General features: G+C 40.8%; 1 protein-coding gene across 3 annotated transcripts; it reads right to left on the bottom strand.

Moving 5' to 3' along the window:
- Window positions 1–1,130: 1,130 nt before the first annotated feature.
- On the bottom strand, window positions 1,131–17,169 carry LOC108998181. Of its 3 annotated transcripts, none has more exons than XM_035690997.1 (11): window positions 16,842–17,169; window positions 16,610–16,687; window positions 10,415–11,071; window positions 4,992–5,325; window positions 4,662–4,873; window positions 4,389–4,491; window positions 3,468–3,568; window positions 3,176–3,350; window positions 1,810–1,980; window positions 1,579–1,679; window positions 1,131–1,422 (listed from the first exon to the last, which is right to left on the bottom strand). In XM_035690997.1, exons 1-11 carry the CDS (start codon window positions 17,112–17,114, stop codon window positions 1,363–1,365), a joined length of 2,265 nt encoding a protein of 754 aa, XP_035546890.1. In that variant the 5' UTR covers window positions 17,115–17,169; the 3' UTR covers window positions 1,131–1,362. The 3 variants fall into 3 exon arrangements, with proteins under 3 accessions (XP_035546890.1, XP_035546889.1, XP_035546891.1); XM_035690996.1 differs by having other exon boundaries at window positions 4,662–4,879; window positions 16,842–17,168; XM_035690998.1 differs by lacking the exon at window positions 10,415–11,071 and having other exon boundaries at window positions 4,662–4,879; window positions 16,842–17,163.
- Between the last annotated feature and the right edge of the window lie 5,140 nt (window positions 17,170–22,309).

Raw genomic sequence — 22,309 nt, forward strand, 5'->3', positions numbered from 1 at the left:
AGCCATCAAAGTTAAAATAATAATATAATATTATATATTTTAATAATATTTCACAAAAAAAATTGTAATATATTGTAAATACATTTCATATACCAATTAATAATTTAATTTTAATTTCATAATTTAATTATTATTAATGAAATAGAATAAGGTAGAAAATAACATACTATTTATCAAAATTGAAATGGATAATATAGACTTTAAAATAATTAGTTAATATAACGGTTGATGGAAATGATTAAAATATTATTTTGTTGAGTGAATAGTATCTAGCTAAAGATGATTCGGGAGCTTAATTTATTGTAGTTCATATGCTGAGTTTTAGTGGTTTGGTTAGTCCAATATAAAAGATTTTACTCATGCCTAGCCGAAGTATGAAGATGCATTGGCATTTGGTTAGTCTAATGCCAATACTCAAGGTTGCCGCTTTGAGTCTATCTCCCCCACATTGCCTCGTTTAGTTATGCAATTCAAATGAAATGAGATGAGATGAAATTTTAAATAATTTTAAATTTTTAAGAATTTGATAAAGTGGCGGGTCCCACTACAATAACTATATTTTTAAAATATTAAAAATAATTAGAATAGTGGCATGAGAAGGGGAGGCGTAGGATAAAATTGAGGAAGTTGGCAGTAAGATTACTTTAAATTTTCCTAAATTTTGTAGTTGGCAAGGGAAGAGAGGCGTTAAGCAGTGGGTTGTCAGAAGGATCAAAAGTTTGTCTGAAATCAATATACAATGTAGAGATATATAGATGAGTTAAAAACTTTACATTTAAATAAAACAAACCGTACAATTTAGATGCGATGGTTTGTGTTTTATCTGTGTATCCAAACCGACCCAACTCCTACTTAAAAGCTCTCCTGGATGATATTTACATTATATATAATACATAAGATATTTAGGACAGTTTATGATATAAATTCATCACTCGATTCACTTCTTTCAAAATTTCAGCTGAATGTCACTTTGCAAATTTGAGCATGCCATGCCATTCCATTTCAGAATCATCAAGGAAAATAAAATAAAAAAGAATCTGTAAAGAGAAGAGAACTACAGATGAACGTTGCAAATGCAACACCCTCTTTCACATTGTTTTTTCTCTTGTAAAGAGAAAGGTATAATAAAATTCTTGTAGAACTGAGATCTTATTTTATTTGAATTATATCTTTTCAATTGTCGTATGATATTTACTTTACAACAAGGTACATAATGGGATTAGATACAACAACATACACAGACTCGATCTTCCTCTATAACTCTGAAGGGGCCTCTCTCTTTGGAAATCTTCTTTCAGTTTCACTTCTATATGGACAAAAGAATGGAACCAAATCTCAAGTAGAGAAAACAAAATGAGGAAATCAAATCGTGTCATGGCGACTGAGAAATTCAATAATGCACGGATATACTTGATCGGCTACCTGCATCAGAAAAGGAAAGGATGGCCCGGTGGGGGGCGGGGAGGCGGGGGGGAACACAAATAAATTAACTGATCAAACCCCATCTCATACAATAATTCTTATAATTTCCATTAAACACGAGTATTTATCAACCTAGAATGTAAATAGGTTACATACCAAACGACCTCCCACTAGATCATAGTGAGCATAATGTGGACCCCCAGGTTCTCCAAAAACTTTGTAAGCAACCAAATCTTCAGAAATCATCTTCACAGTCTCTGTTTCATTTGTATGAGTTATTATAAGGACACAGATAAAAGAAGAGAAAATAAAAACCAAAAAAGGGAAAGGAAATTAATTGAAAACTGGCAGCCCCTTATAGGAGCCAATATATGAACTAAATTCTACCATAGACAGCTTCGGGTGGACAAATTAGATCTTGGTCTCCTGCAAGTGCTAAAATAGGGACATTGGTTTTGTGTAAATGATCCTTGTAGAAGAAAGTTCCACTCCTGTCACGTAAACCACCCTTTTGGAAGGCTGTTGTCAGCTGCAAGAGAACTTTGGCAGGTACTGTACCTGAAAATTACATCAGATTGTCAATCAACCAACGGTCCCATATTAGGGAGGGAAAGAAATAGCACAGGCAACGTTGATGCAGAGATGATACTGAAAGTGGTGCAAGGAGAAATTAGTAACTTCATTATGCCAAATTTAAGCTAAAATAGTCCTTCAAAGAATCGTGCACAAACTCATTGTGCATGAACAGCAAAAAGGGCTATGATATAGAGAAATTATAAGTTCCTGCTATGTCCTCTCCACAAAGATTTTATGGAGAAAAGAAGAAAAGTTTGTCAGCTTACAGTGTGGATCAAGAGAACGGACAGCTTCCTGGTTTTGGGTGCGATTCTCAGGGACAGCCCATCATGTGGACCAAACAAACAGAAAATACTCAAAAAGTTGAAGTATTCTTTGCAACGAAAAAATATCTTTGTTCAGAAAGTTAAGAGTGGCAGGTTAGACGTCTCCCTTCATGGAGCCCTTCCCTCCCATGGGTTAAACCAATTTCCCCTCAGGCATAGAAAGGAGAAAGGATCATGCCAACAATCATGTTCAATTGACTGCAAGAATTGCATTTCGGACATTTTATGCCCATGATAGAGCATAACATCATGGCTGTTACCTAGAAAGAACTATAACAACAGTACCTACCTAAACTCGTCTCACAAGAAGATGCCTCACCAATCGTTTAAATATTCTTTTGGCAATTAATAGCATGAATCATGTAATAATGTCATGGCAATGTAACAGCCGAATATCACATTTCAGCATAGCAGCATTTCTAACTAGGAAAACATTAAATATCAAAGGAGAAATTACAGTTTGCACCTGCATCCTACCATCATTTTGAAATATGCACCATAAATTACCAAACTTTGCAAAAACTTTATTGAAAAAAAAAGGCATTCACGTTGCATGCTAAAATACCAAATTCTAGCAAATGGCATCCTTGGTTTAAGATCTGACCATTAAGATTGTGATGCATGCTCTTTTTATCAATGTTAACGTTTAGATCTTAAGCATGGGTTCAAATTGATAAAACTCGGTAGCTTACCAGTTTTGATGGTATAGTGTGCAATTTTCTTCTTTTTTTTTTTTTCTTAAAAAAAGGGGAGAGTTTAAAAGTGCTGAAAATTCATGGTAAATTTCAAAATGCACTTTGATGTGGAGCAGTTATGCAATTTGTAAGTAGAAGATACAAAACTGTACTTACAAAAGTTGTTCAAAACAAGTTTTTCAAACAACTTTGGATCCATCATATCCTGAGCTGAAATTTGAGGATTTAACCAAGACAAAACATAAGGAGGACGAGAAGCAAGAGGATGGGCAGCAGAGAGCAATCCCCCAATTGGAATGACAGGAACTTTTAGAGCCTCTGCAGGGTCTGCCTGTGTAACACAGCGAACCAATATCAGCTTCTCGTGGTATTTGGTTTACATTGATCTATTACTCCAACCAAAACAGTAACAAGGTATTTAAAACAAATAGCCTGTCATATCACTTGCCAGAGGCAAAAGTAATTTGAGTGATGATTTTGAAGACGTGTAGTCAAGTGAAGAAGCCAAAGTAGCAACTGATGCCAACCCAGAATTCCTTCCTTCAGAGCCTTTTATGAAACAACACATTTTAACATACAAGAGAAAATATAGTCAGGAAACAGTATGCCACCGAAGAACCAAATTTGAAAATCTTTATATTTTATTTAAACAAAAAAAAAATTATGAGCTGACATGTCTCTCAACAAAACCTGAGTTGACACGTATAACTTAATTTTAAAGATCTGACACTGCAAAAAAGTCGCTAGATGAAAGAAACAAACTCACACCAGAAACATGTAAGTACATAAGCAACTAATAAATGCTGTCAACTAACGATGTTATTTAAGTAAGAAAAATTTCAATAAAACTAAGAGAAAAGATATTTGCAACCATGAATTGTGCAACCGCCACATAATCGCTTTGAAAAAAGTGAATAAAACATGAGACCCACATGAAAAAAATTAATTTTTTAATAATGGACCCCACTCTTTTTCAAAACGATTATACGGCATTTACGCATTTCACAGTTGTATGTATAATTACTCTAAGACTAAACAGAAATAAGCTCTTCCTGAATCAGACTCGTGCAAATACCGGCAGACTTGCACTTGTGACTCTTAGCATCACACAAAACAATGGCTGTCTTTCAAAACTAAACAGATATAAGCGCAAGGGTACTCTTATATATAGTGAGTGTGTGCATGAGAGAGAGAGAGAGAGAGAGAGAGAGAGAGAGAGGAGAGAGAGAGAGCAAGATGAGAAAAAAGTACAGAAGTTGAAGCCAGAATTGATAGAGACTAAATAAAATTTTCAAAAAAGATAAAAGTCATGCAATCAAGGTAGGTAACTAACGTCAGAACAAAATGACAAGTTTAGTTGTCAACTTACAGCATCGAGACAGCATCGCATAAAGCAAGATACCCCCCATTGAGTGGCCAATTGCAAGTAACCTTCCATCCTTTGGTTTGCAATGATTCTTTATGTACTCCATCTAAGATGACAAGAACTAAAAATTTAGACACTCATTCAACGAGTTTTATTTATAAATATAAGGTATAATGGTGATAGAAAAATGAGATTTCAAGGTAGACAATGATCTGAAATTATCCTATAAGCAAATGCTAAGATCTGATTATTTGCATTGAAGGAATGTCACCTCACCACAGCAGGCACATCCTCTTCCAAGTAGTGATCAAAGTCCCAATCGTAGTTTCCAATCAAGTCCAGTTGCATCTGTAATTCATCCAATGTTGTAGAAAAACGCTCTTGGAAGTCCAAAAACTGTGTCGGAACTGGCACTTGACTTTCTTCAATGACATTTGCAAGCCATTGACTCAAGTCCCTAAATTGGTTGGCAACACCAGAGTTTTGTCCTGCTTCTATAGAATATGCAAGCTTAGTCCAATCCCATCATAAAGTCCATATAATGAGGATAGACTAAAAAATTCTAAACTTTGATTGGATCAGTTAATATAAACTTTGTTAACTAACCTTCATTTAAAAAATCTGAAAGTTTCTCTGATAAACGCAAGAAAGTCTCCCTAAATTTGGTAACTAAATTCACGTCATTTGATTTAGAGACAGTCCTTTTACTTTTCCCATTGACAAAAGTGATGTCAGAATCAGCAAAAGCACCAAAGTCATGGGTAGAATGTCTTTCTGAAGGAAGAACATCCACTCCATGCTTAACCGAGGAATCTCTCATGGCATTGAGAGGCTGCTTAATTTCCCCAAAGTCCATTCCACGCATGCTCAGCCCAGCACCGCGAACTTCAAGAATCCATGTATCAAATCCTTGGCCAGACATGTAGCGTGCAAAAGAGGACTGCAAACAATTTACATACATCACCATTAAGACGTCATACTGTGGTAATGGAGAGATTAGATATCAATGATTTATAGTCATTTAAGACCATAAATCCCTAATACGGAAGTCCTAAAAAAAAGTCAAAATATGAAAACCGTCAAGCTATCCAATAAATATAGAAGCTGCTTCAGTTCTGAGTGAAATACAAAACTAAGAAAAGGAGCATGCTGCTCCTACATACATTCATATTGTGTGTGATAAATTGAGTGTACTGGTGCATGAATTAATTTCTTTGGGATGGAAGTGGGATAACTAGTGAAAGAGGAAAAGACAAAATTCATACATATCCTGCCTCTAGTTTTGGTTAGATCTGCAATGAACAGTTATAAGCATCATCATCTGTATGATTTTTTGTCTTGCTCTATGACATTGAGCCTCTAGTCGTATCCTGTTGCTAGGGAGTTCTGGTTGATAGTTCTCTTTGGTTGGCAGCAGTTTGAGTGCTAAGTGTAAAATGCCTGGTGATCCCTATCTATATTCTCTCCGTACACATGCATTTTTTCTTGGTCTGTTTCTGGTTTCTTGGTCTGGTTCTTGATTCATTTTGCTTCACCAACTTGGGTTGATTGGTGTTAGTTAGATGGGTAGTGTTATAGAACTAGTTATTGAGTCCAAATGCTTCACTATAGCATTATGTGGAGGTGGCGTTCTGAGAATTACTGAGAGAAGCTGGAAGACAGAAAACTCGGTGTTGCTGGGCTTCTCCTCTATTCATTGGCTTGGGAAGGTGTTAGAGGAGAGCTTGAGTAGAAAAAAGGAGGTTTACTCGGCAACACGTGAGGGGTATTGTAGTTTTATTGCTCAACGTTGTGAAAATAGGAATGGAAGATATGTTGAAATATCAGAGTATAGTCAGGGGGGAAGAAGAAATATGCTATGTATTCCAGAAGGAGAGAATGGGTGGGGATGGAGGAGGATGAGGGAGGCTTTGATAGTGAAAGGGAAAGAAAAAACCAATGAAGGTGGTCTGCATGGAGGAGACAAACCGAGTGATGGAAGAGGGAAACTGAAACACTATGAGCGATCGTATAAGGATGTCCTTGCGAAGTCGATACCGAGAGTTACTGGTGCGAAGAAGGCTGGTGCGAAGATGGCTGGTGAGAAAGTTCTGGACAGAGGTAAGGGAAGGGAAGTTGGCAACGTGATGGTATGGTGAACCATGCCCATGGCAGGGCCTCTGTCGAGTGTCAGACATGGGAAATGCAAAGGAAGTTGTTGGAAATGCAGGGGCAGCTACGCGCATTGCAGAAAGATATGGCTACTATAGTAGCATTTGTCGGTTCATTAAAGGAAAGTGAAGGTGCCGAGAAACTGAAGGAAAATGGGCTGAGGTTCACTCGGGAGAAGACGCAACAGAAGGGAAAATATTCTAAAGGCTGGAATGTGTGGAGTCGGGCGAAACAACAAGAAAGCTTTGGGGCTGGGCCGTCGAAGGTTAAGGCCCAGAATTTCGAAATCCAGTCCAAGGCCCATACAGGCGGGTCGGTATCCAAGACCCAAGTAAACGGGTCAGGATCCGGGCCAACAGAACTCGCGAAACCGAGTTCTAGCTCGATACGATCCGTCGAGCATCACGGGCTAGGGTTCGTGCCGGAAAGCAAACAGACGGCGCCGATAGAGGTTGAGGGGCCACAGACGGTGCCGACGGAGATAGTGGGGGTCGCCGGTGGGGTCTCGCCGGAGTCCTGTGCTCAAAATCTGTTAGGCGTAGAAACTCATCTTCATTCGGCGCTGGAGAAGCAAACCTCGCGGATGAGGGAGGCTGTGTCGATGAGTCTAGTGACAGGCTCGGGGAGATCAGCAGAGAACCTCGACTTGGCTGAGATTGAAGAAGACTCAGATGACTTCATGCATTCTGTGGAAGATGAACTTTTCATCCCTTGTGGATTGGAGGATTTTTCTATGGGAAGTGAATTTCAGAACCAGAATAATAAGATGGGGAATCCTACCCCATTAAATTATTATTTTCCAGATCAAGCATCAGATTGGGTTATACATAAAGCTAAAGAAATTCAACATGTTGTTGGAATTGAGTGTGTTGGGTATGAGGAGCAGTTTATAGCCTTGTTAACGGCTATGGAAGCTGGCCATCATCAAGAAAAGAGGGGGAGCACAAAGAAGAGTCGGGAATTAAAAAGATTAATGTGGTCGATGAACTCGGAAGCAAGTTCTAGTAGGAATAAGGCCAATGGGAAGGGGCTGAATGTTCTACAATGAAGCCTAAGATTTTATCTTGGAATGTCCGGGGTCTAAACGAGGTAGAGAAGCGTCTTCGGATTCGTCGTCTACTTCGCGAATGGAAAGCGGACATAGTATGTTTACAAGAGACAAAGCTGAAGTTGATTAGTAGGAGGATTATTCGGAGTGTGTGGAGTAATTTTTATGTGGATTGGGTATATTTGGCCTCTTCAGGGGCTTCGGGAGGAGTAGTGATAATGTGGGATAGAAGGGTAGTAGAGAAGGTAGAGGATTACATAGGGAGATATATGGTAGCTTGTTCTTTTAAAAGTGTATCAGATGATTTTTTATGGGCATTTGCAGGAGTGTATGGGCCTAACTTAGATGCTGATAGAAGTTTATTATGGGATGAACTTGCTGTCAAGATAACTAGAAATACGATATATGAATGGCCGAATGAATTGGCCTTTGAGTGATCTGTATATTATATAGAAACTTTACAAGAGAACTATACATGGAAAGAAACTAATTGTCGAGTGATTCTCGCATTCTTAGCTTGATAAGGAAACTATATATTTTGTACAAGCCTAAGTAACGGAAGTAAATGTGAAATAAGGAAAGAAGAAAGAAGGAAATAAGATTGATGATGGACAGCAAAGCTGTCCATCGACAGCCCCCCTCAAATTGATGCGGGTTGATCAACAAGCATCAATTTGTCACTTAAGAAACAATGTCGATGGCGAGTGAGAGCTTTGGTGAAGATATCAGCAATTTGTAGTTCAGTGGGAACATGTGGGAGTGTAATAACACGGGCTTCAAATGCTTCACGGATAGAGTGACAGTCGACTTCAATATGTTTCGTACGCTCATGATAGACAGGATTGGCCGTGATTTGAATAGCACTCGTATTATCAGCATGTAGAGGTGTAGGATCGGTCTCAGAAAAATCTAGCTCAGCAAGCAAACCTCGAAGCCAAATAATTTCTGAACAAGCAAGAGACATGGCCCGATACTCAGATTCTGTAGATGACTTAGAGACTCTGTCTTGCTTCTTACTCTTCCAGGAGATCAATGCATTACCTAAGAACACACACCAACCAGTAATGGATCGACGTGTATCAGCACAACCGGCCCAATCAGCGTCGCTATAAGCAATAAGTCGAGGAGAATTGCCTGTAGGAAAGAATAAGCCACGGGCAGAAGTGCCCTGAACATAACGTATGATCCTACGGACAGCAGCCAAATGAAGATGACGTGGAGTCTGAAGAAACTGGCTGACTTGTTGTACTGCAAAGGAAATGTCCGGTCTAGTAATAGTGAGATAGACAAGACTACCCACCAACTTCCGGTATAAACTGGGATCAGCAAGTAAATCACCCTCCTCTTTGCGAAGCTTGACATTCAATTCCATAGGAGTATCAATAGGAGTGGCCTCCTGTAGGCCAGCTGTAGCCACCAGGTCATTAGCATACTTATGTTGATTGAGTGAAATACCAGATGAACTACGATGCACCTTGAGACCAAGAAAATATGTGAGAGACCCAAGGTCTTTCATATGGAATGACTCAGAGAGATGAGTCTTGAGCTGGCTAAGTAAAATAGAATCGGAACCAGTAATCACAATATCATCAACATAAACCAAAAGGACAACAATACCCGCGTCTGATTTCCGAAGAAACAAGGAAGTGTCATACTTGCTCTGCTTGAATGAGAATTGTAATAAAGTGGTCCGAAATTTATCAAACCAGGCCCTTGGAGCTTGTTTAAGACCATAAAGAGAGCGACGAAGCTTACACACATGTGAAGTCGAAGGAGGAAACAATCCCGGTGGTGGTTTCATATAAATACATTCTTTAAGATCCCCGTGAAGAAAAGCATTCTTGACATCCATCTGATGTAGTGGCCAATCATTGGAAGCAGCAAGAGCTAGAATTGTGCGAACAGTAGTCATCTTAGCCACAGGAGCAAAGGTCTCTTCATAATTGACACCATATTCCTGATTATTCCCAAGTGCAACAAGTCGAGCTTTGTAACGATCCAAACTTCCATCAGATCGAACCTTGACTGAGTAAACCCATTTGCAACCCAGAGGAACAATCGTTGGAGGACATGGCTCAATGTCCCAGGTATGATTGGCCTCTAGAGCGGCAATTTCTTCCTGCATAACTTGTTGCCAACAGTCATGCTTGGCAGCTTGTGAGTAGCACGTGGGAATATCAAAATTGGATAATGCAACAGTAAGAGCTGAAATAGAGGACCCAGAAGGAAAACCATACCTATCCGGAGGTACAGACACTCGAGGAGAGCGTCGTACCAAGGGCTCTGGAGGTGCTGCAACTGACTAGTTCTGGAGCATGTTAGGATCAGATATCGGTTGAGCCACGGGAAGAGACTGTGGGCGGGAGCGTCTTGTATACACAATACCTGGTTTAAAGCGAGAGCTGACTTGAGGAAAATTTGAGGATGGCTGCTCAAAGGAGGGGAGGACCACAGTGGGAGGAGAGGGCACAGAAGACACAGGAAAGAAATGTTGATTTTCAAAGAAAATAACATTCCTAGAAATGCGTGTGCGATGTAACGTAGGATCATAGCAAACAAATCTCTTTTGACACACATTATATCCCAAGAATGCACATCTAACAGATTGAGCAGATAATTTATGTCGCTCATGAGGAGGTAAATGAACAAAGCATACGCAACCAAATGTACGGAGATTATCATAACTAGGTTGCTTACCAAATAAGCGGAAATAAGGAGACTCCATGTGTAAGACTTGGGAAGGTAAACGATTAATCAAATGAGTAGCAGTTTTCAGAGCCTCGACCCAGAACATGGATGGAACAGAGGACTCTAACAAGAGAGTACGTACCATGTCAAGAAGAGTGCGATTTTTGCGTTCGGCTACTCCATTCTGTTGGGGAGTAGCAGGACATGAACGTTGATGAATAATACCTTTAGAAGCCAAAAAAGCCAGAAACTCATTAGACAAATATTCACCACCAGAATCTGTGCGTAATGTCTTAATAGTCGCAGAAAATTGATTGCCAACATACGCTAAAAACGTAGTAAAAGTACGAAAAACCTCAGATTTAGAACGAAGAAAATAAACCCAAATAAATCTGCTATGATCATCAATGAAAGTCACATAATATTTAAATTTCTCATGTGAACTAACGGGGGAAGGTCCCCAAACATCACTATGAATAAGGTCAAAGCAGTGAGAAGCTCTACTAGCATGCAAAGGAAAGGGAAGAGTTTTGCTTTTACCAAGTTTACAAGAATCACACTCAAGAGATAAAGATGAACATTCTTTATTACCAAGAAAACCAGAGTTCAATACATGAGACAAAATCTGAGTATTGGGATGACCTAAACGACGATGCCACACCATACTTAGATTAGGAACATTATTACAAGCAAAAGACGTAATAGAAGAAACTGGAGAAAGTGCTGGAACAGGTAAAAATAGTGGAAACAAACGCCCCACTTTAGGTCCCTTCGCGATCGGCTCCCCCGTTACCTGGTCCTGCACAACACAACCATCACCAGAAAAATTAACAGCGCAATTGTTATCTACTAATTGACCAACAGAAATAAGATTCGTGGAAAGTTGAGGAGCAAGAAACACATCAGTAAATGTGGAAGAGGCATCTCCGACAGCAGCTATTGGTAAAGAACTATCATTGGCAGTTTGAATAGCAGAGTGACCAACATAGAGCAGAACATGACACAAAGCAGTGGGCGTATTTGTCATGTGATTAGAAGCTCCCGAGTCTACGTACCAGAGTTTAGTAGAATGTTTACCTTGAAACCCCATCGCAGATAATGCTGAAATTAACATCTATTGCACCATTTCAGGGGTGCAATAGGTTGCTGTAGGAGGTGCAAGATCAGAGGAAACACCTGAGGAAGAGTCATGTGCTGCAGAAGTCGCTCCGGGAAAACCAGACACAGAAGTCTGAAATGCTTGAGCCTGACGATTCTGGGGGCGGATACGACATTCTTTGATAATATGACCCTTTTTCTTACAATAAGAGCAATATTTTTTAGGACAATTGGCAGCAATATGCCCATATGCCTTGCAGCAGAAACACTACAAATTTTTAGAAGTCATAGGTGATCCTTGTCCTTGGGCAGCATAAGCCACAGTTGCCGTCCCGGAACTACCATGAGATTGCTCCAGAATAGCTTGAGTACTAAGACGTTCTTCACAAAGTAACTCACCAAAACAAATATCCATAGAGGGAACAGGGGATCTGTTCAGTTGAGAAGAGCGAACAGATTCATATTCTGGGCGTAGTTTCATCAGAAACTGATCACGCTGGCTAGTCACATGAAGTTTCTGAATAGTCGAAAGTGCGGCTTCAGGAACATCCGCTATAACCAAATCAGTATATTCTTGCCAAAGAGTCAAAAATGCCGAGTAGTAGTCTTGGATGGAAAGACTACCATGTTGAAACATGGCAATCGCATGTTCCAACTGAAAGCGACGAGCATCATTATCTTGATGATAAACCTTCTTCAAGTAATTCCACATGGACTGAGCGGAGCGATGAGCCCGCAAGTTGGTGACAATATGTGGCTCTACCGAACTAAGAAGCCAAGACATAATCCGAGCATCAAGCACATCCCAAGAAGGAGAAGATACGACATCTTTGAATTTTTCAGGATTGGATGTTTGTGCAACATCTGTGCCATCAATATGGCCCCAAAGATCTTTTCCCTTGAGGAAAAGTTCAAACTGAAAAGCCCAAGTAGAATAATTTTTGCCTGTAAATTTGACACACACAGGTGCAGAATCCATTGCAAACAATTGTAAACCGAGGCAAAGGAAAATAGCCAGAATAAACTTAAAGAACCAATAGATTATTTCTGCCGACAGATGTGAGAAGCCAAAAAAATAATAATACGAGACCGAGGGAAAATAATGTGCCAAAACGACCCCTTAAACAGATAACTCAGAAATGAGAAATGAAATACCCAGCGGAAACAAAGGCTGCCGAGAACGCGACTCCAGCAGAGGAGCGAGTCGATGGAGGGAGACGATGCCGAAAATGCCCACAACTGAGACAGAACCTGCCGACAAGCCCAGAAACTGAGTTCCGAAAGAAAAAAAATACGAAGCGCACCGACTGTCGTGATACACGAAAAATCGAAGGAGCTGAGAGATGCTGCCGAGACTCAGACTACGCCGATACACAAAGCCAAGACCGAATATCGTGCACGCAGGCAACAACGAAACCGAGATTGGAAAAAAAATCAACCGGCTCTTGATACCATGTCAAGATAACTAGAAATACGATATATGAATGGCCGAATGAATTGGCCTTTGAGTAATCTGTATATTATATAGAAACTTTACAAGAGAACTATACATGGAAAGAAACTAATTGTCGAGTGATTCTCGCATTCTTAGCTTGATAAGGAAACTATATATTTTGTACAAGCCTAAGTAACGGAAGTAAATGTGAAATAAGGAAAGAAGAAAGAAGGAAATAAGATTGATGATGGACAGCAAAGCTGTCCATTGACACTTGCAGGGGTACAAAGTTGGTGGGATCTCCCTTGGTGTATTGGGGGGATTTTAATGTGATGCGCTTCCAGAGTGAAAGTCTGGGAAATAGAAGATTGAGACCAGCAAGCCTGGAGTTCTCTGAGTTTATCTTTGATTTAAACTTGGTAGATCTCCCATTAGCCGGGGGCCCAGCTACTTGGTCAAATAATCAGACGTGGTCCCGCTTGGATCGTTTTCTGATTTCCCCTGAGTTTGAAAGCCATTTTCCGGACGTATGGCAAAAGCATTTGAGTCGTATAACTTCGGATCATTGGCCTATTCTACTGGATTGTGGAGGTGTTCGTAACAGCAGAAGGTATTTTAAGTTTGAAAATATGTGGTTGAAGTCAGAAGGATTTGTGGAAAGGGTTAAAAGATGGTGGACTTTGTATCAATTTGAAGGAACACCCAGTTTTATTTTTGCAAACAAACTGAAAGCCTTAAAAAGGGATCTAAATGAGTGGAATAAACAAGCTTTTGGAAATGTGGAGGAGAACAAAAATGCCAAGTTGATGGAAATTCAGTATTTTGAAAGGCTACAAGAAGGGAGGTCACTTAATGAAGAGGAACAAGCACAAAAAGTTTTATTGGTTGTTGATCTTGAGAGGTTAATTTTACAGGAAGAAATCTCATGGCGCCAAAAATCAAGAGCTTTATGGTTGAAGGAAGGGGACAGAAGTACGAAGTTTTTCCATAGAATTGCAAACTCACATAGAAGAAATAATAACATTGAAGTGCTGAGTATTGAAGGGGTTGAAAATAGAGAAGAAGAGGTTGTCCAAGACCATGTGGTTGTTTTCTTTAAAAAGCTTCTCACGGAAGAGGTGGGTTGGAGGCCTACGTTAGATGGTTTGGCTTTTGACTCTATTGAATCAGGAGATGTTACCAGATTGGAGAGGGCTTTTGAAGAGGAAGAGGTATTTGAAGTGGTAAGAAAGATGGCAAAAGATAAGACTCCCGGACCGGATGGTTTCTCTATGGGTTTTTTCCAAGAGTGTTGGGAGGTGATCAAAGTGGACCTTTTGAAGGTATTTCAAGAGTTTTTCTTGTTAGGAAAGTTTGAGAAAAGTCTTAACACTACTTTTCTTGCACTAATCCCTAAAAAGGTAGGGGCTATTGAGATCACAGATTTTCGGCCTATAAGCTTAGTGAATGGTGTTTATAAGATCATTGCAAAAGTGCTTGCAAATCGATTAAGTGGGATATTGGGGAAGATTGTATCCAAACCACAGAATGCTTTTATTAAGGGTAGACAGATTCTTGATGCGGCTCTTATCGCTAATGAATGCTTCGACAGTAGATTGAAGATGGGCAAAGCAGGGATTATGTGCAAATTAGATATGGAAAAGGCGTACGATCATGTTAATTGGGAGTTTCTCCTTTATTTACTGGGTAGGTGTGGGTTTGGTGAGAGGTGGAGGTCATGGATCAGATGGTGTATTTCTACGGTACGGTTCTCGGTGTTGATTAATGGTAGCCCGGCGGGTTTCTTCCCAAGCTCTCGTGGCTTGAGACAAGGGGATCCGTTATCTCTTTTACTTTTTGTCATTGTTATGGAGGCACTGAGTAGGATGATCTCAGCCTTAGTGTCTAATGGTTCCATCAATGGATTCCAGATTGGACCACCGAGTAGGGGTATTACTACTGTTTCTCACTTGTTGTTTGCAGACGATACGCTTATCATGTGTGAGGCTGATCACGCTCAGTTGAGGGCGGTGAAGGCATTGCTGCTGTGTTTTGAAGCAGTATCTGGCTTGAAGGTGAATTATGATAAATCCGAGTTGGTACCGATTGGAGAAGTTCAAGATATAAGGGCTTTGACGGGCATTATGGGGTGTAAAATTGCGTCTTTACCTATGACTTACTTGGGATTGCCGTTGGGTATAGCTCCGAAATCTCGTTTGATATGGGATACAGTGATTGAAAAAGTAGAGAGGAGATTAGCAGGGTGGAAGAGAATGTATTTGTCGAAAGGGGGTCGGACTACTTTAATCAAAAGTACACTTTCCAACCTTCCTACTTACTTTTTATCCTTATTCCCTGTACCGGCAAGTGTGGCGGGTAGACTTGAGAAGTTACAGAGAGACTTTCTGTGGGGGGGCTTGGGAGATGAGTTTAGATTCCACTTAGTTAAGTGGGAGATGGTATGTCGGCCTATCTCCAATGGCGGTTTGGGTGTCAGAAATTTGAGAGTTTTTAATCGGGCTTTACTAGGCAAATGGTTGTGGAGATATACCAAGGAACCAGAGGCCTTATGGAAGACTGTGATTGCAAGCAAATATGGTGATCTAGGGGAGGGGTGGTGTTCCAGAGAAGTTAGAGGAACAGCGGGTAAGGGGTTATGGAAATACATTAGAAGAGGATGGGAGGTTTTCCAGCGTTACACTAGATTGCACTTGGGGACAGGTGCCAAGATTAAATTTTGGAAGGATGCATGGTGTAGTACCAGTGTTTTACTCGATCTGTTTCCGTCTCTTTTCTTGATTGCAAGTAACAAAGAGGCCACAGTGGCGGAGGTTATGGAAGTCTCAGTCTCAGGTAGAAACATTCATTGGAACATTAATTTCAACCGGGTGGCACAGGACTGGGAGATGGAAAGTTTTGCAGAATTCTATAGCCTCTTATATTCTGTTAGACCGAATATTCAGCAGGAAGATGAGTTGTGGTGGCATCCTGCAGGGAAAGAGGTATTCTCAGCTCGCTCTTTTTATAAGGTTCTCACACAAGAACCAGAGATACAGTTTCCTTGGAGAAAGCTTTGGCATCATAAGGCTCCTCCCAAAGTCTCTTTCTTTGTGTGGACAGCGTCTTAGGGGAAGATCCTCACTACGGATAATCTAAGAAAGAGGAGGATAATTATTGTAGATTGGTGTTGTATGTGTAAAAGTGAGGGTGAGTCGATAAATCATTTACTTTTACACTGTGAGATAGCTAAGGCTATTTGGAACGCGGTGTTTATAAGGATGGATATGGCGTGAGTGATGCCGGAAACAGTTTTGGATGTATTGGCTTGCTGGAATTCTATCCGTGGGGTGAGACAGATTAAAGCAGTATGAAAGATGATCCCTATCTGTATTATATGGTGTTTATGGCAGGAACGAAATGAGAGGACTTTTGAAGACAAAGAGAGATCTGTGGAGGAGCTTATATTGTTATTTTTTAGAACTCTTTGTACTTGGGCCATAGCTGTAGACTTTAATGGCATGGAATTTCACGAATTCCTAGTTTCCAATATGCCTACATAAACAGGGCATTTTCTTTGTATCGTGTTACTTTTGTGATTTAATAAAGTCTTATTTTTACTTATCAAAAAAAAAAATTGAGTGTACATCTGAATATTTGAAGAAATAAAATAAAAGATTATAGAAACAGGTAGGTAATTTAGGCTTACAACCTGGTGATGGAACTTCTTAAGCTCAAAATCATAAATACTTTTTTGCTTTTCAAAAAACCAAGAGCCAACCTAAAAATCCTTCCAAGATTAAAATGAATAGTAAAAAATAGACTAACCTCAGGAGAGAGATCATATCCAATAGCATTGGTCCCAACCCCAGACAACAGCAACAGGGGGTGATTCCTCGGCCGCACCTGTATAGATATATAGCCAAATTATATTTCACAGCCGAAGAATTCGCTTATACGAATTCAAATACGTTCCTGAATGCGTTAGACACATGCGCATACAAAGCATAATCAAGCACAAAATACAAGAAGAAAAAAATGGAAAAGAGAGAGAGAGAACCTTATGAGAAGGAAGGTAGCGCCAGAGAGCGAGGGTCCAATCGGAGTTGGGAACAGAGACATAGTGTAATTCATCGGCGGTACAGATCGACGGCTTCCAATCGTCCTTCTTCCTCTTCTCCAAAGCGATGCCATATAACGACGTCGGCCTCACCGGCGGGAGGAGAAAATGCGGGACCCGATGATGTTCGGGTATTCGCCTTCTCCGGTCGGGATAGAAGCATAATCCGGTAGCGGTCCGGGACAGGGAAAGATCCGAATAGGAAACGGACATTTTCAAAAATCTGAGTAGCAGGAAATGGGTACGAACTAGAAACTGTTTCGGGGTGGGTCCATTAAAATGTGACACAAGTCAATCTGTCACGTGCTTATCCATATCCATTTGGTCGTCCACAATAATATTCGCAATTTCCTCCCTAATGGATAATTATTTGCAGATAATTCGAAGATGCCACGTAATGTTATCATCTCAGAACAATCTACGTCCATTCATACACGCCATGATCTGCACATGAGTATTGAATTATAAAAAATAATTTTATAAATTGGCGTGATTTTATTTGATCTATTAGATTTATTTTATAATAAATATAAGAAAAATTATATACATAACCCTCACACTCCTACACACCATTTAAAAGTATGTGAATTTATTCTTTTACCCTCATATTTCATGAAATATGAAATATGAAATATGAGGATAAAAGAGTAAAATTACATATTTTTTAAGTGGTGTGCAGAGTGTAAGGCTTACGTGTAACATAACTCTAAAAATAATCAATTTATAAGATTATTTTTATGTAATCCATCTACTTCCCTTCTTATAATTAATAGGGCAGTAAGTAAGGAAACAATAACTATGTAATACTAATCTTGATTTCCACTCCCTAAATTGACCCCAAAATGAGGCAACCGATTCACCATACCTAATATCTCTTCAATTGCAATAGCAAGGGTGGTTGAGTCAAGTTCATTTTCAGTTATAACCACCCTGGGACTTGCTAAATCTACCATTAAAGAAGAGTTTCTAAATTGGTGCCCTTTGTCAATATTTGGTGATGGTATCAACAAAAAGTCAGAAAGAAATAGCCATACAGTTTTCAGGGAGAACTAAGGCTTCGTTTGGAATCACAACTCCTCTCAACTCATCTCAACTCATCATTACAACTTTTTCAAATTCCAACACAAAATATAATAAACAATTCAACTTTTTCAAATCCCAAAATAATAATAATAATAATAATAAATAATATTCTAACAATATTTTATTATCTCAACTCAACTTAACTCAACTCACTTTAACATCCAAACGCAACCTAAAGCTAAGAAATAAAGCATTGAAAGACGTTCACCGAGTCTTTTTTTCCAGGGAAGTGTTCCTCAAATTAGAAGCAAATTAAGTACATGATGGAAACCGGAAACATGGCTGAGAGGATAAAATACCCTAGGCCTAAATAATCAAGTCATCAAAAGGCCCTCATTAGAAGATAAAGAAAGAAAGAAAGAGAAAGAAGAGATAAAAATGGAATAAGGGAAGAAAAAAGTGTTGAGGGAAAAGAATGAAGGAACGAAAATAAAGAGAAAAATGATAAAAGAGGAAAAGCAAGCCAGGCACGCTAATAAGAAGTGGAATAAAACTGTCATTCATCACCACTCCCAAGGTCAGGGATAAAAAGGGATCAGACTGGGACTAGGACTTCTTCTTCAACAGTTTCTTCAACCTCATGACGAGAGCTCCAACAAGAACATCTCATCTAGCAAATAGATCTTTGATTCCCATTGTACAGTGAGAAATGAGAGATCATGAGAGATTGTAAATTACCCATATTATAATAGATTTGCCCTCCAAACGACATGTAAACATAAGCTCAGTGTCGAACCATATAAATATGTATGTCTCATTCTCCATTTACTTTTCCTACATTTATTTCATGTTTACTACTATGGATGTACATATGGACACTATATAGCTGCTCCGAATCGCCACAGGAAGCTCCAAATCACGCCGCTCGAGGCCTAAATCGTCATGGCGGGCCGAGAAAGACCATTTCTCTAATTCTAACCTATTGAGCAATTCTTAATGCATTAATAGTTGATGCCATCTGTGGGATCTGATTTACTTTCTATACTGGGAGTGGGAGAAGGATGAATTTCCAGCGCGCCGAATAATCTCCAAATGAGTAGATAAAATTTTTCTCTAGATAAGTACTCTCAGCTTCTCCCTTATTATTTTTTATGAATGGCGCTATTACAAAAAATTGGACGAGTGTATCTCTCTCCTCGCCTAGGTGATTAAGTGCATTGTGCACATAAAGTGCTTTCTTTTTATGAACCCAGCATGTGTAGCCGGAACCCAAATTACCTGGCCATCTGAGTTATAAGCACTTTGTATACTCTAAGTGTACTGTGCACTAAAATGCACACTAAATACACTATGCAAGTACTGTACGCTTAAGTAAATACACTAAATAAGTACGTACACATGCACAAACCCAGCGGGCAAGCTTTATGAACTTAAGTGTACAACATCCATGCACATTCAAACTATGCATGGCACACACCTAGGAGCCTCAGGACAACCCGCCGCGAGGTCCACTAACACGCGATGGCCACCAGATGGACCGCCTGTAGTTTTTGTCCACTCCACAATAGCCCCACGAGGCCGTGCCCAGTGCACAGAACTGGTGCACGTTGTCGTGCACCCGGAGAACCCACACCTTCACCATTGTGAGCTCAGTGAGCGGCAGTAATGGCCACCATGTGGTTCCCCATTAGCTTCTATCACCGCCACACTAGTCTCCGACCATGGTGGCCATGCGCACTTCGGCCAGTAGGTGCAGGTCCCCTTGCACCCAAGATGCCTCTAGCCCATTGTCCCCGTGCATTTTTTGCTGCGGTCGGGGTGGTCCTCGTAGATGAAGGTCGTGCATGCCAAGCACGGTGGGCAATGAGTGCATGTTGCACCGTGCACCTGAAAGGAGCCCTTCCTTTCCAGAGGCCGCCGCGGCTAGCGGGCAATGCCAGCCACCATCAGTATCGCTGGCGATCTCTATTGTTGGCAAAGTGCTCCACAGCTCAGCCAGTTCTCTCGGCCACCACATGCAAGCGAGCATCAACCCATGTCAGCCATGCACGAAGACGACCACCCCATCTTGGCCACGTGGTGTGTGCCCGACCACCTAGTGGCTGTCATCTCTCTCCCAACCACCACATGCATCTCAGCCAGAGGTTTTCCTAGTCATCCAATGGCAAGCAACCACTCCCTTGGCCCAAGATCTTGCTCACTCACCTAGTGGCAGTCATCTCTCTCCCGTCCACCACATGCACTCAGCCAGAGATCTTCCCCGATCACCCAATGGTAGGCAACCACTCCCTCGACTCGAGATCTCACTTGGCAAGTGACGGGCATCTCTCCCACCTGCTCCTCGGTCACCTGCTCCTCGCCTAGTTTCTTCAGCCATTTATATCTCGGCCATGGTCCTGTAAACAAACTCAATTGCCAAAAAAAAAAAAAAATGGGAGAGAAGAAGATGAAACAGCAACCACCAGTAGCCAACGATTTCAGTCAAGAAAAAACTGATAACATCAGTTAAAGCACCTCGATTTATCTCTATTAGAATTTTGTGTGAATTTCATTTTTACTAACAGAATTGGTTTTTGTGGCATGAAACACCAGCTACATAGCCCCACTCGGGCGTCGCTCGGGTGTCTTAAGATGCCTCCATAAGAATAAAATGCTTGCCATTATGGGCACCTGGATCTTCATCATCACTGAAACATGGCTGCCCACAGGCCTCATCGGCATGCCTCCAACCCTCGCCATGCACTAGCAAAGCGATTCAGGTTTGAAAACCTCACATTTGTGATTTGGGTTATTTAAGCTAATTGGGTTGGTCTTTTGACTCGCCGCTATGCAAAAGTCGGACACAAGTCTCTTGACTTGCTGACCCTTACGCCAACAAAGTTGAGTCCCTCGACTCGCTACGAATTTTAGGCTGGGCACAAGTCCTAGGACTTGCCCAGATGGCCAGTTGGACACTAGTCCTTTAACTTGTCAATCTTCATGCCACCAATGTGAGTCCCATGACTCGCCGCAAAGTTTAGACCGGGCACAAGTCTTAAGACTTGCCAAGACAGCTAGTCAGACACAAGTCTCTTGACTTGCCGACCTTTGTGCTAACAAAACCGAGTCCCTTGACTCGCACCCGAACAACGATACCAGCACAACATCTTCTCCAACAAATGCTAAGTGCTACACTTGTGCCACAACTACCATCGCCGGATTACTTTCGGGAACGAGCCTCCGAGCTCCACAACTGCATCCCACAGGATACCTTTGGGAACTACTCGATGGGTTCAGCAACTGCCTATGATAGACCCAGAGGGTCGACAGGCTCCCTGACCACTTAGAGTGGGTTACTATGAACAAACATCAACAACGAAACAGGAACACCAACAGTGATTCAAACACAATCGAAAACTAAAACGACCTCATGCAACCTATCACACAAATGTCTGTACAAATGAACTCACGGGCGGGAATGGTCAAGGACCACCCAACCATATCCGTTCTCGATGAGAGTCAATAGGCGGGTTAAGTCACTCGATTGCTCGTCCTCCTTCTTGATGAACTCAAGGTAGGAAAAAGTTAGGGGCCTCCCAGGCGATCAACGGTCGTGCATGTCGCTTGATTGCCTGATCCTTGCTCCACCTTCAGCCGTTGAGCCCATCTCCCAATAAAGTTGAGCTCTGCAGTTGAACCTTATAAGGTCGAGCCCGCCTCCTACCAAAGTCAAGCTCATCTCCCAATAAAATTGAGATCCGCGCTTGCACATTATGCAATCGAGCCAGCCTCTTGCCAAAGTTGAGCTCTGCGCTCGCACCTTAAGCGGTCGAGTCCATCTTCTGCCAAAGCCGAGCTACGTGCTCACACATTACATGGTCGAGCCCATCTCTAGCCAAAGTCGAGCTTCGCTCGCACCTTACGCAGTCACTACAAGAAAAAAGGGTATTTGTAGCTAAATTTATTTCTAGTGACTCATATTTGGATGCAAAAACTGATATTTACTATAACGACTTTTTCTTTTTTGGCGTTAGAGAAAATTCGCTAGAAATTCACTTTTTTGCCGTGAATTTTTGTCGCCATAAAAAACCCCACTAGGAAAGGGATGCAAATCACGATACTTTCACGATACTTCTATTTCTTCTCCCTCATCCCGATACTTTGTGTTTTGTCTTTGCGTGTTCATGTCTCTCTCTCTCCCTCACTCTGTGCTCTGCTGCCCCTTACCACAGGGTGCCACTACCACCCCGTTGCTATCGTCACCTTGCCTAGCAAGTGACTCTCTCTCTCTCTCTCTCTTTCTCTCGCTCTCTTTGTTCGTCTCTCTCTCTCTCTAATACTTATCCTTTTAAGTTTTTTTTTTTTTTTGTAAATTCCTATATTTATCAATATGATTTTATACAATC

This window comes from Juglans regia, chromosome 6 (genome assembly GCF_001411555.2).
Source record: "Juglans regia cultivar Chandler chromosome 6, Walnut 2.0, whole genome shotgun sequence".
Taxonomy (NCBI): domain Eukaryota; kingdom Viridiplantae; phylum Streptophyta; class Magnoliopsida; order Fagales; family Juglandaceae; genus Juglans; species Juglans regia.

What these genes read in the sequence shown, in the direction of transcription:
- LOC108998181 (XM_035690996.1), bottom strand. Translation starts at nt 17,114, where the DNA reads ATGTCCGTTTCCTATTCGGATCTTTCCCTGTCCCGGACCGCTACCGGA. An exon ending in GATATGATCTCTCTCCTGAG is followed by an intron (nt 11,072 to 16,609) that starts GTTAGTCTATTT and finishes TGTGTTGTGCAG; the next exon opens with GACCAGGTAACGGGGGAGCC. An exon ending in ATCGCACTCTTCTTGACATG is followed by an intron (nt 5,326 to 10,414) that starts GTACGTACTCTC and finishes AATTGTTTGCAG; the next exon opens with TCCTCTTTTGCACGCTACAT.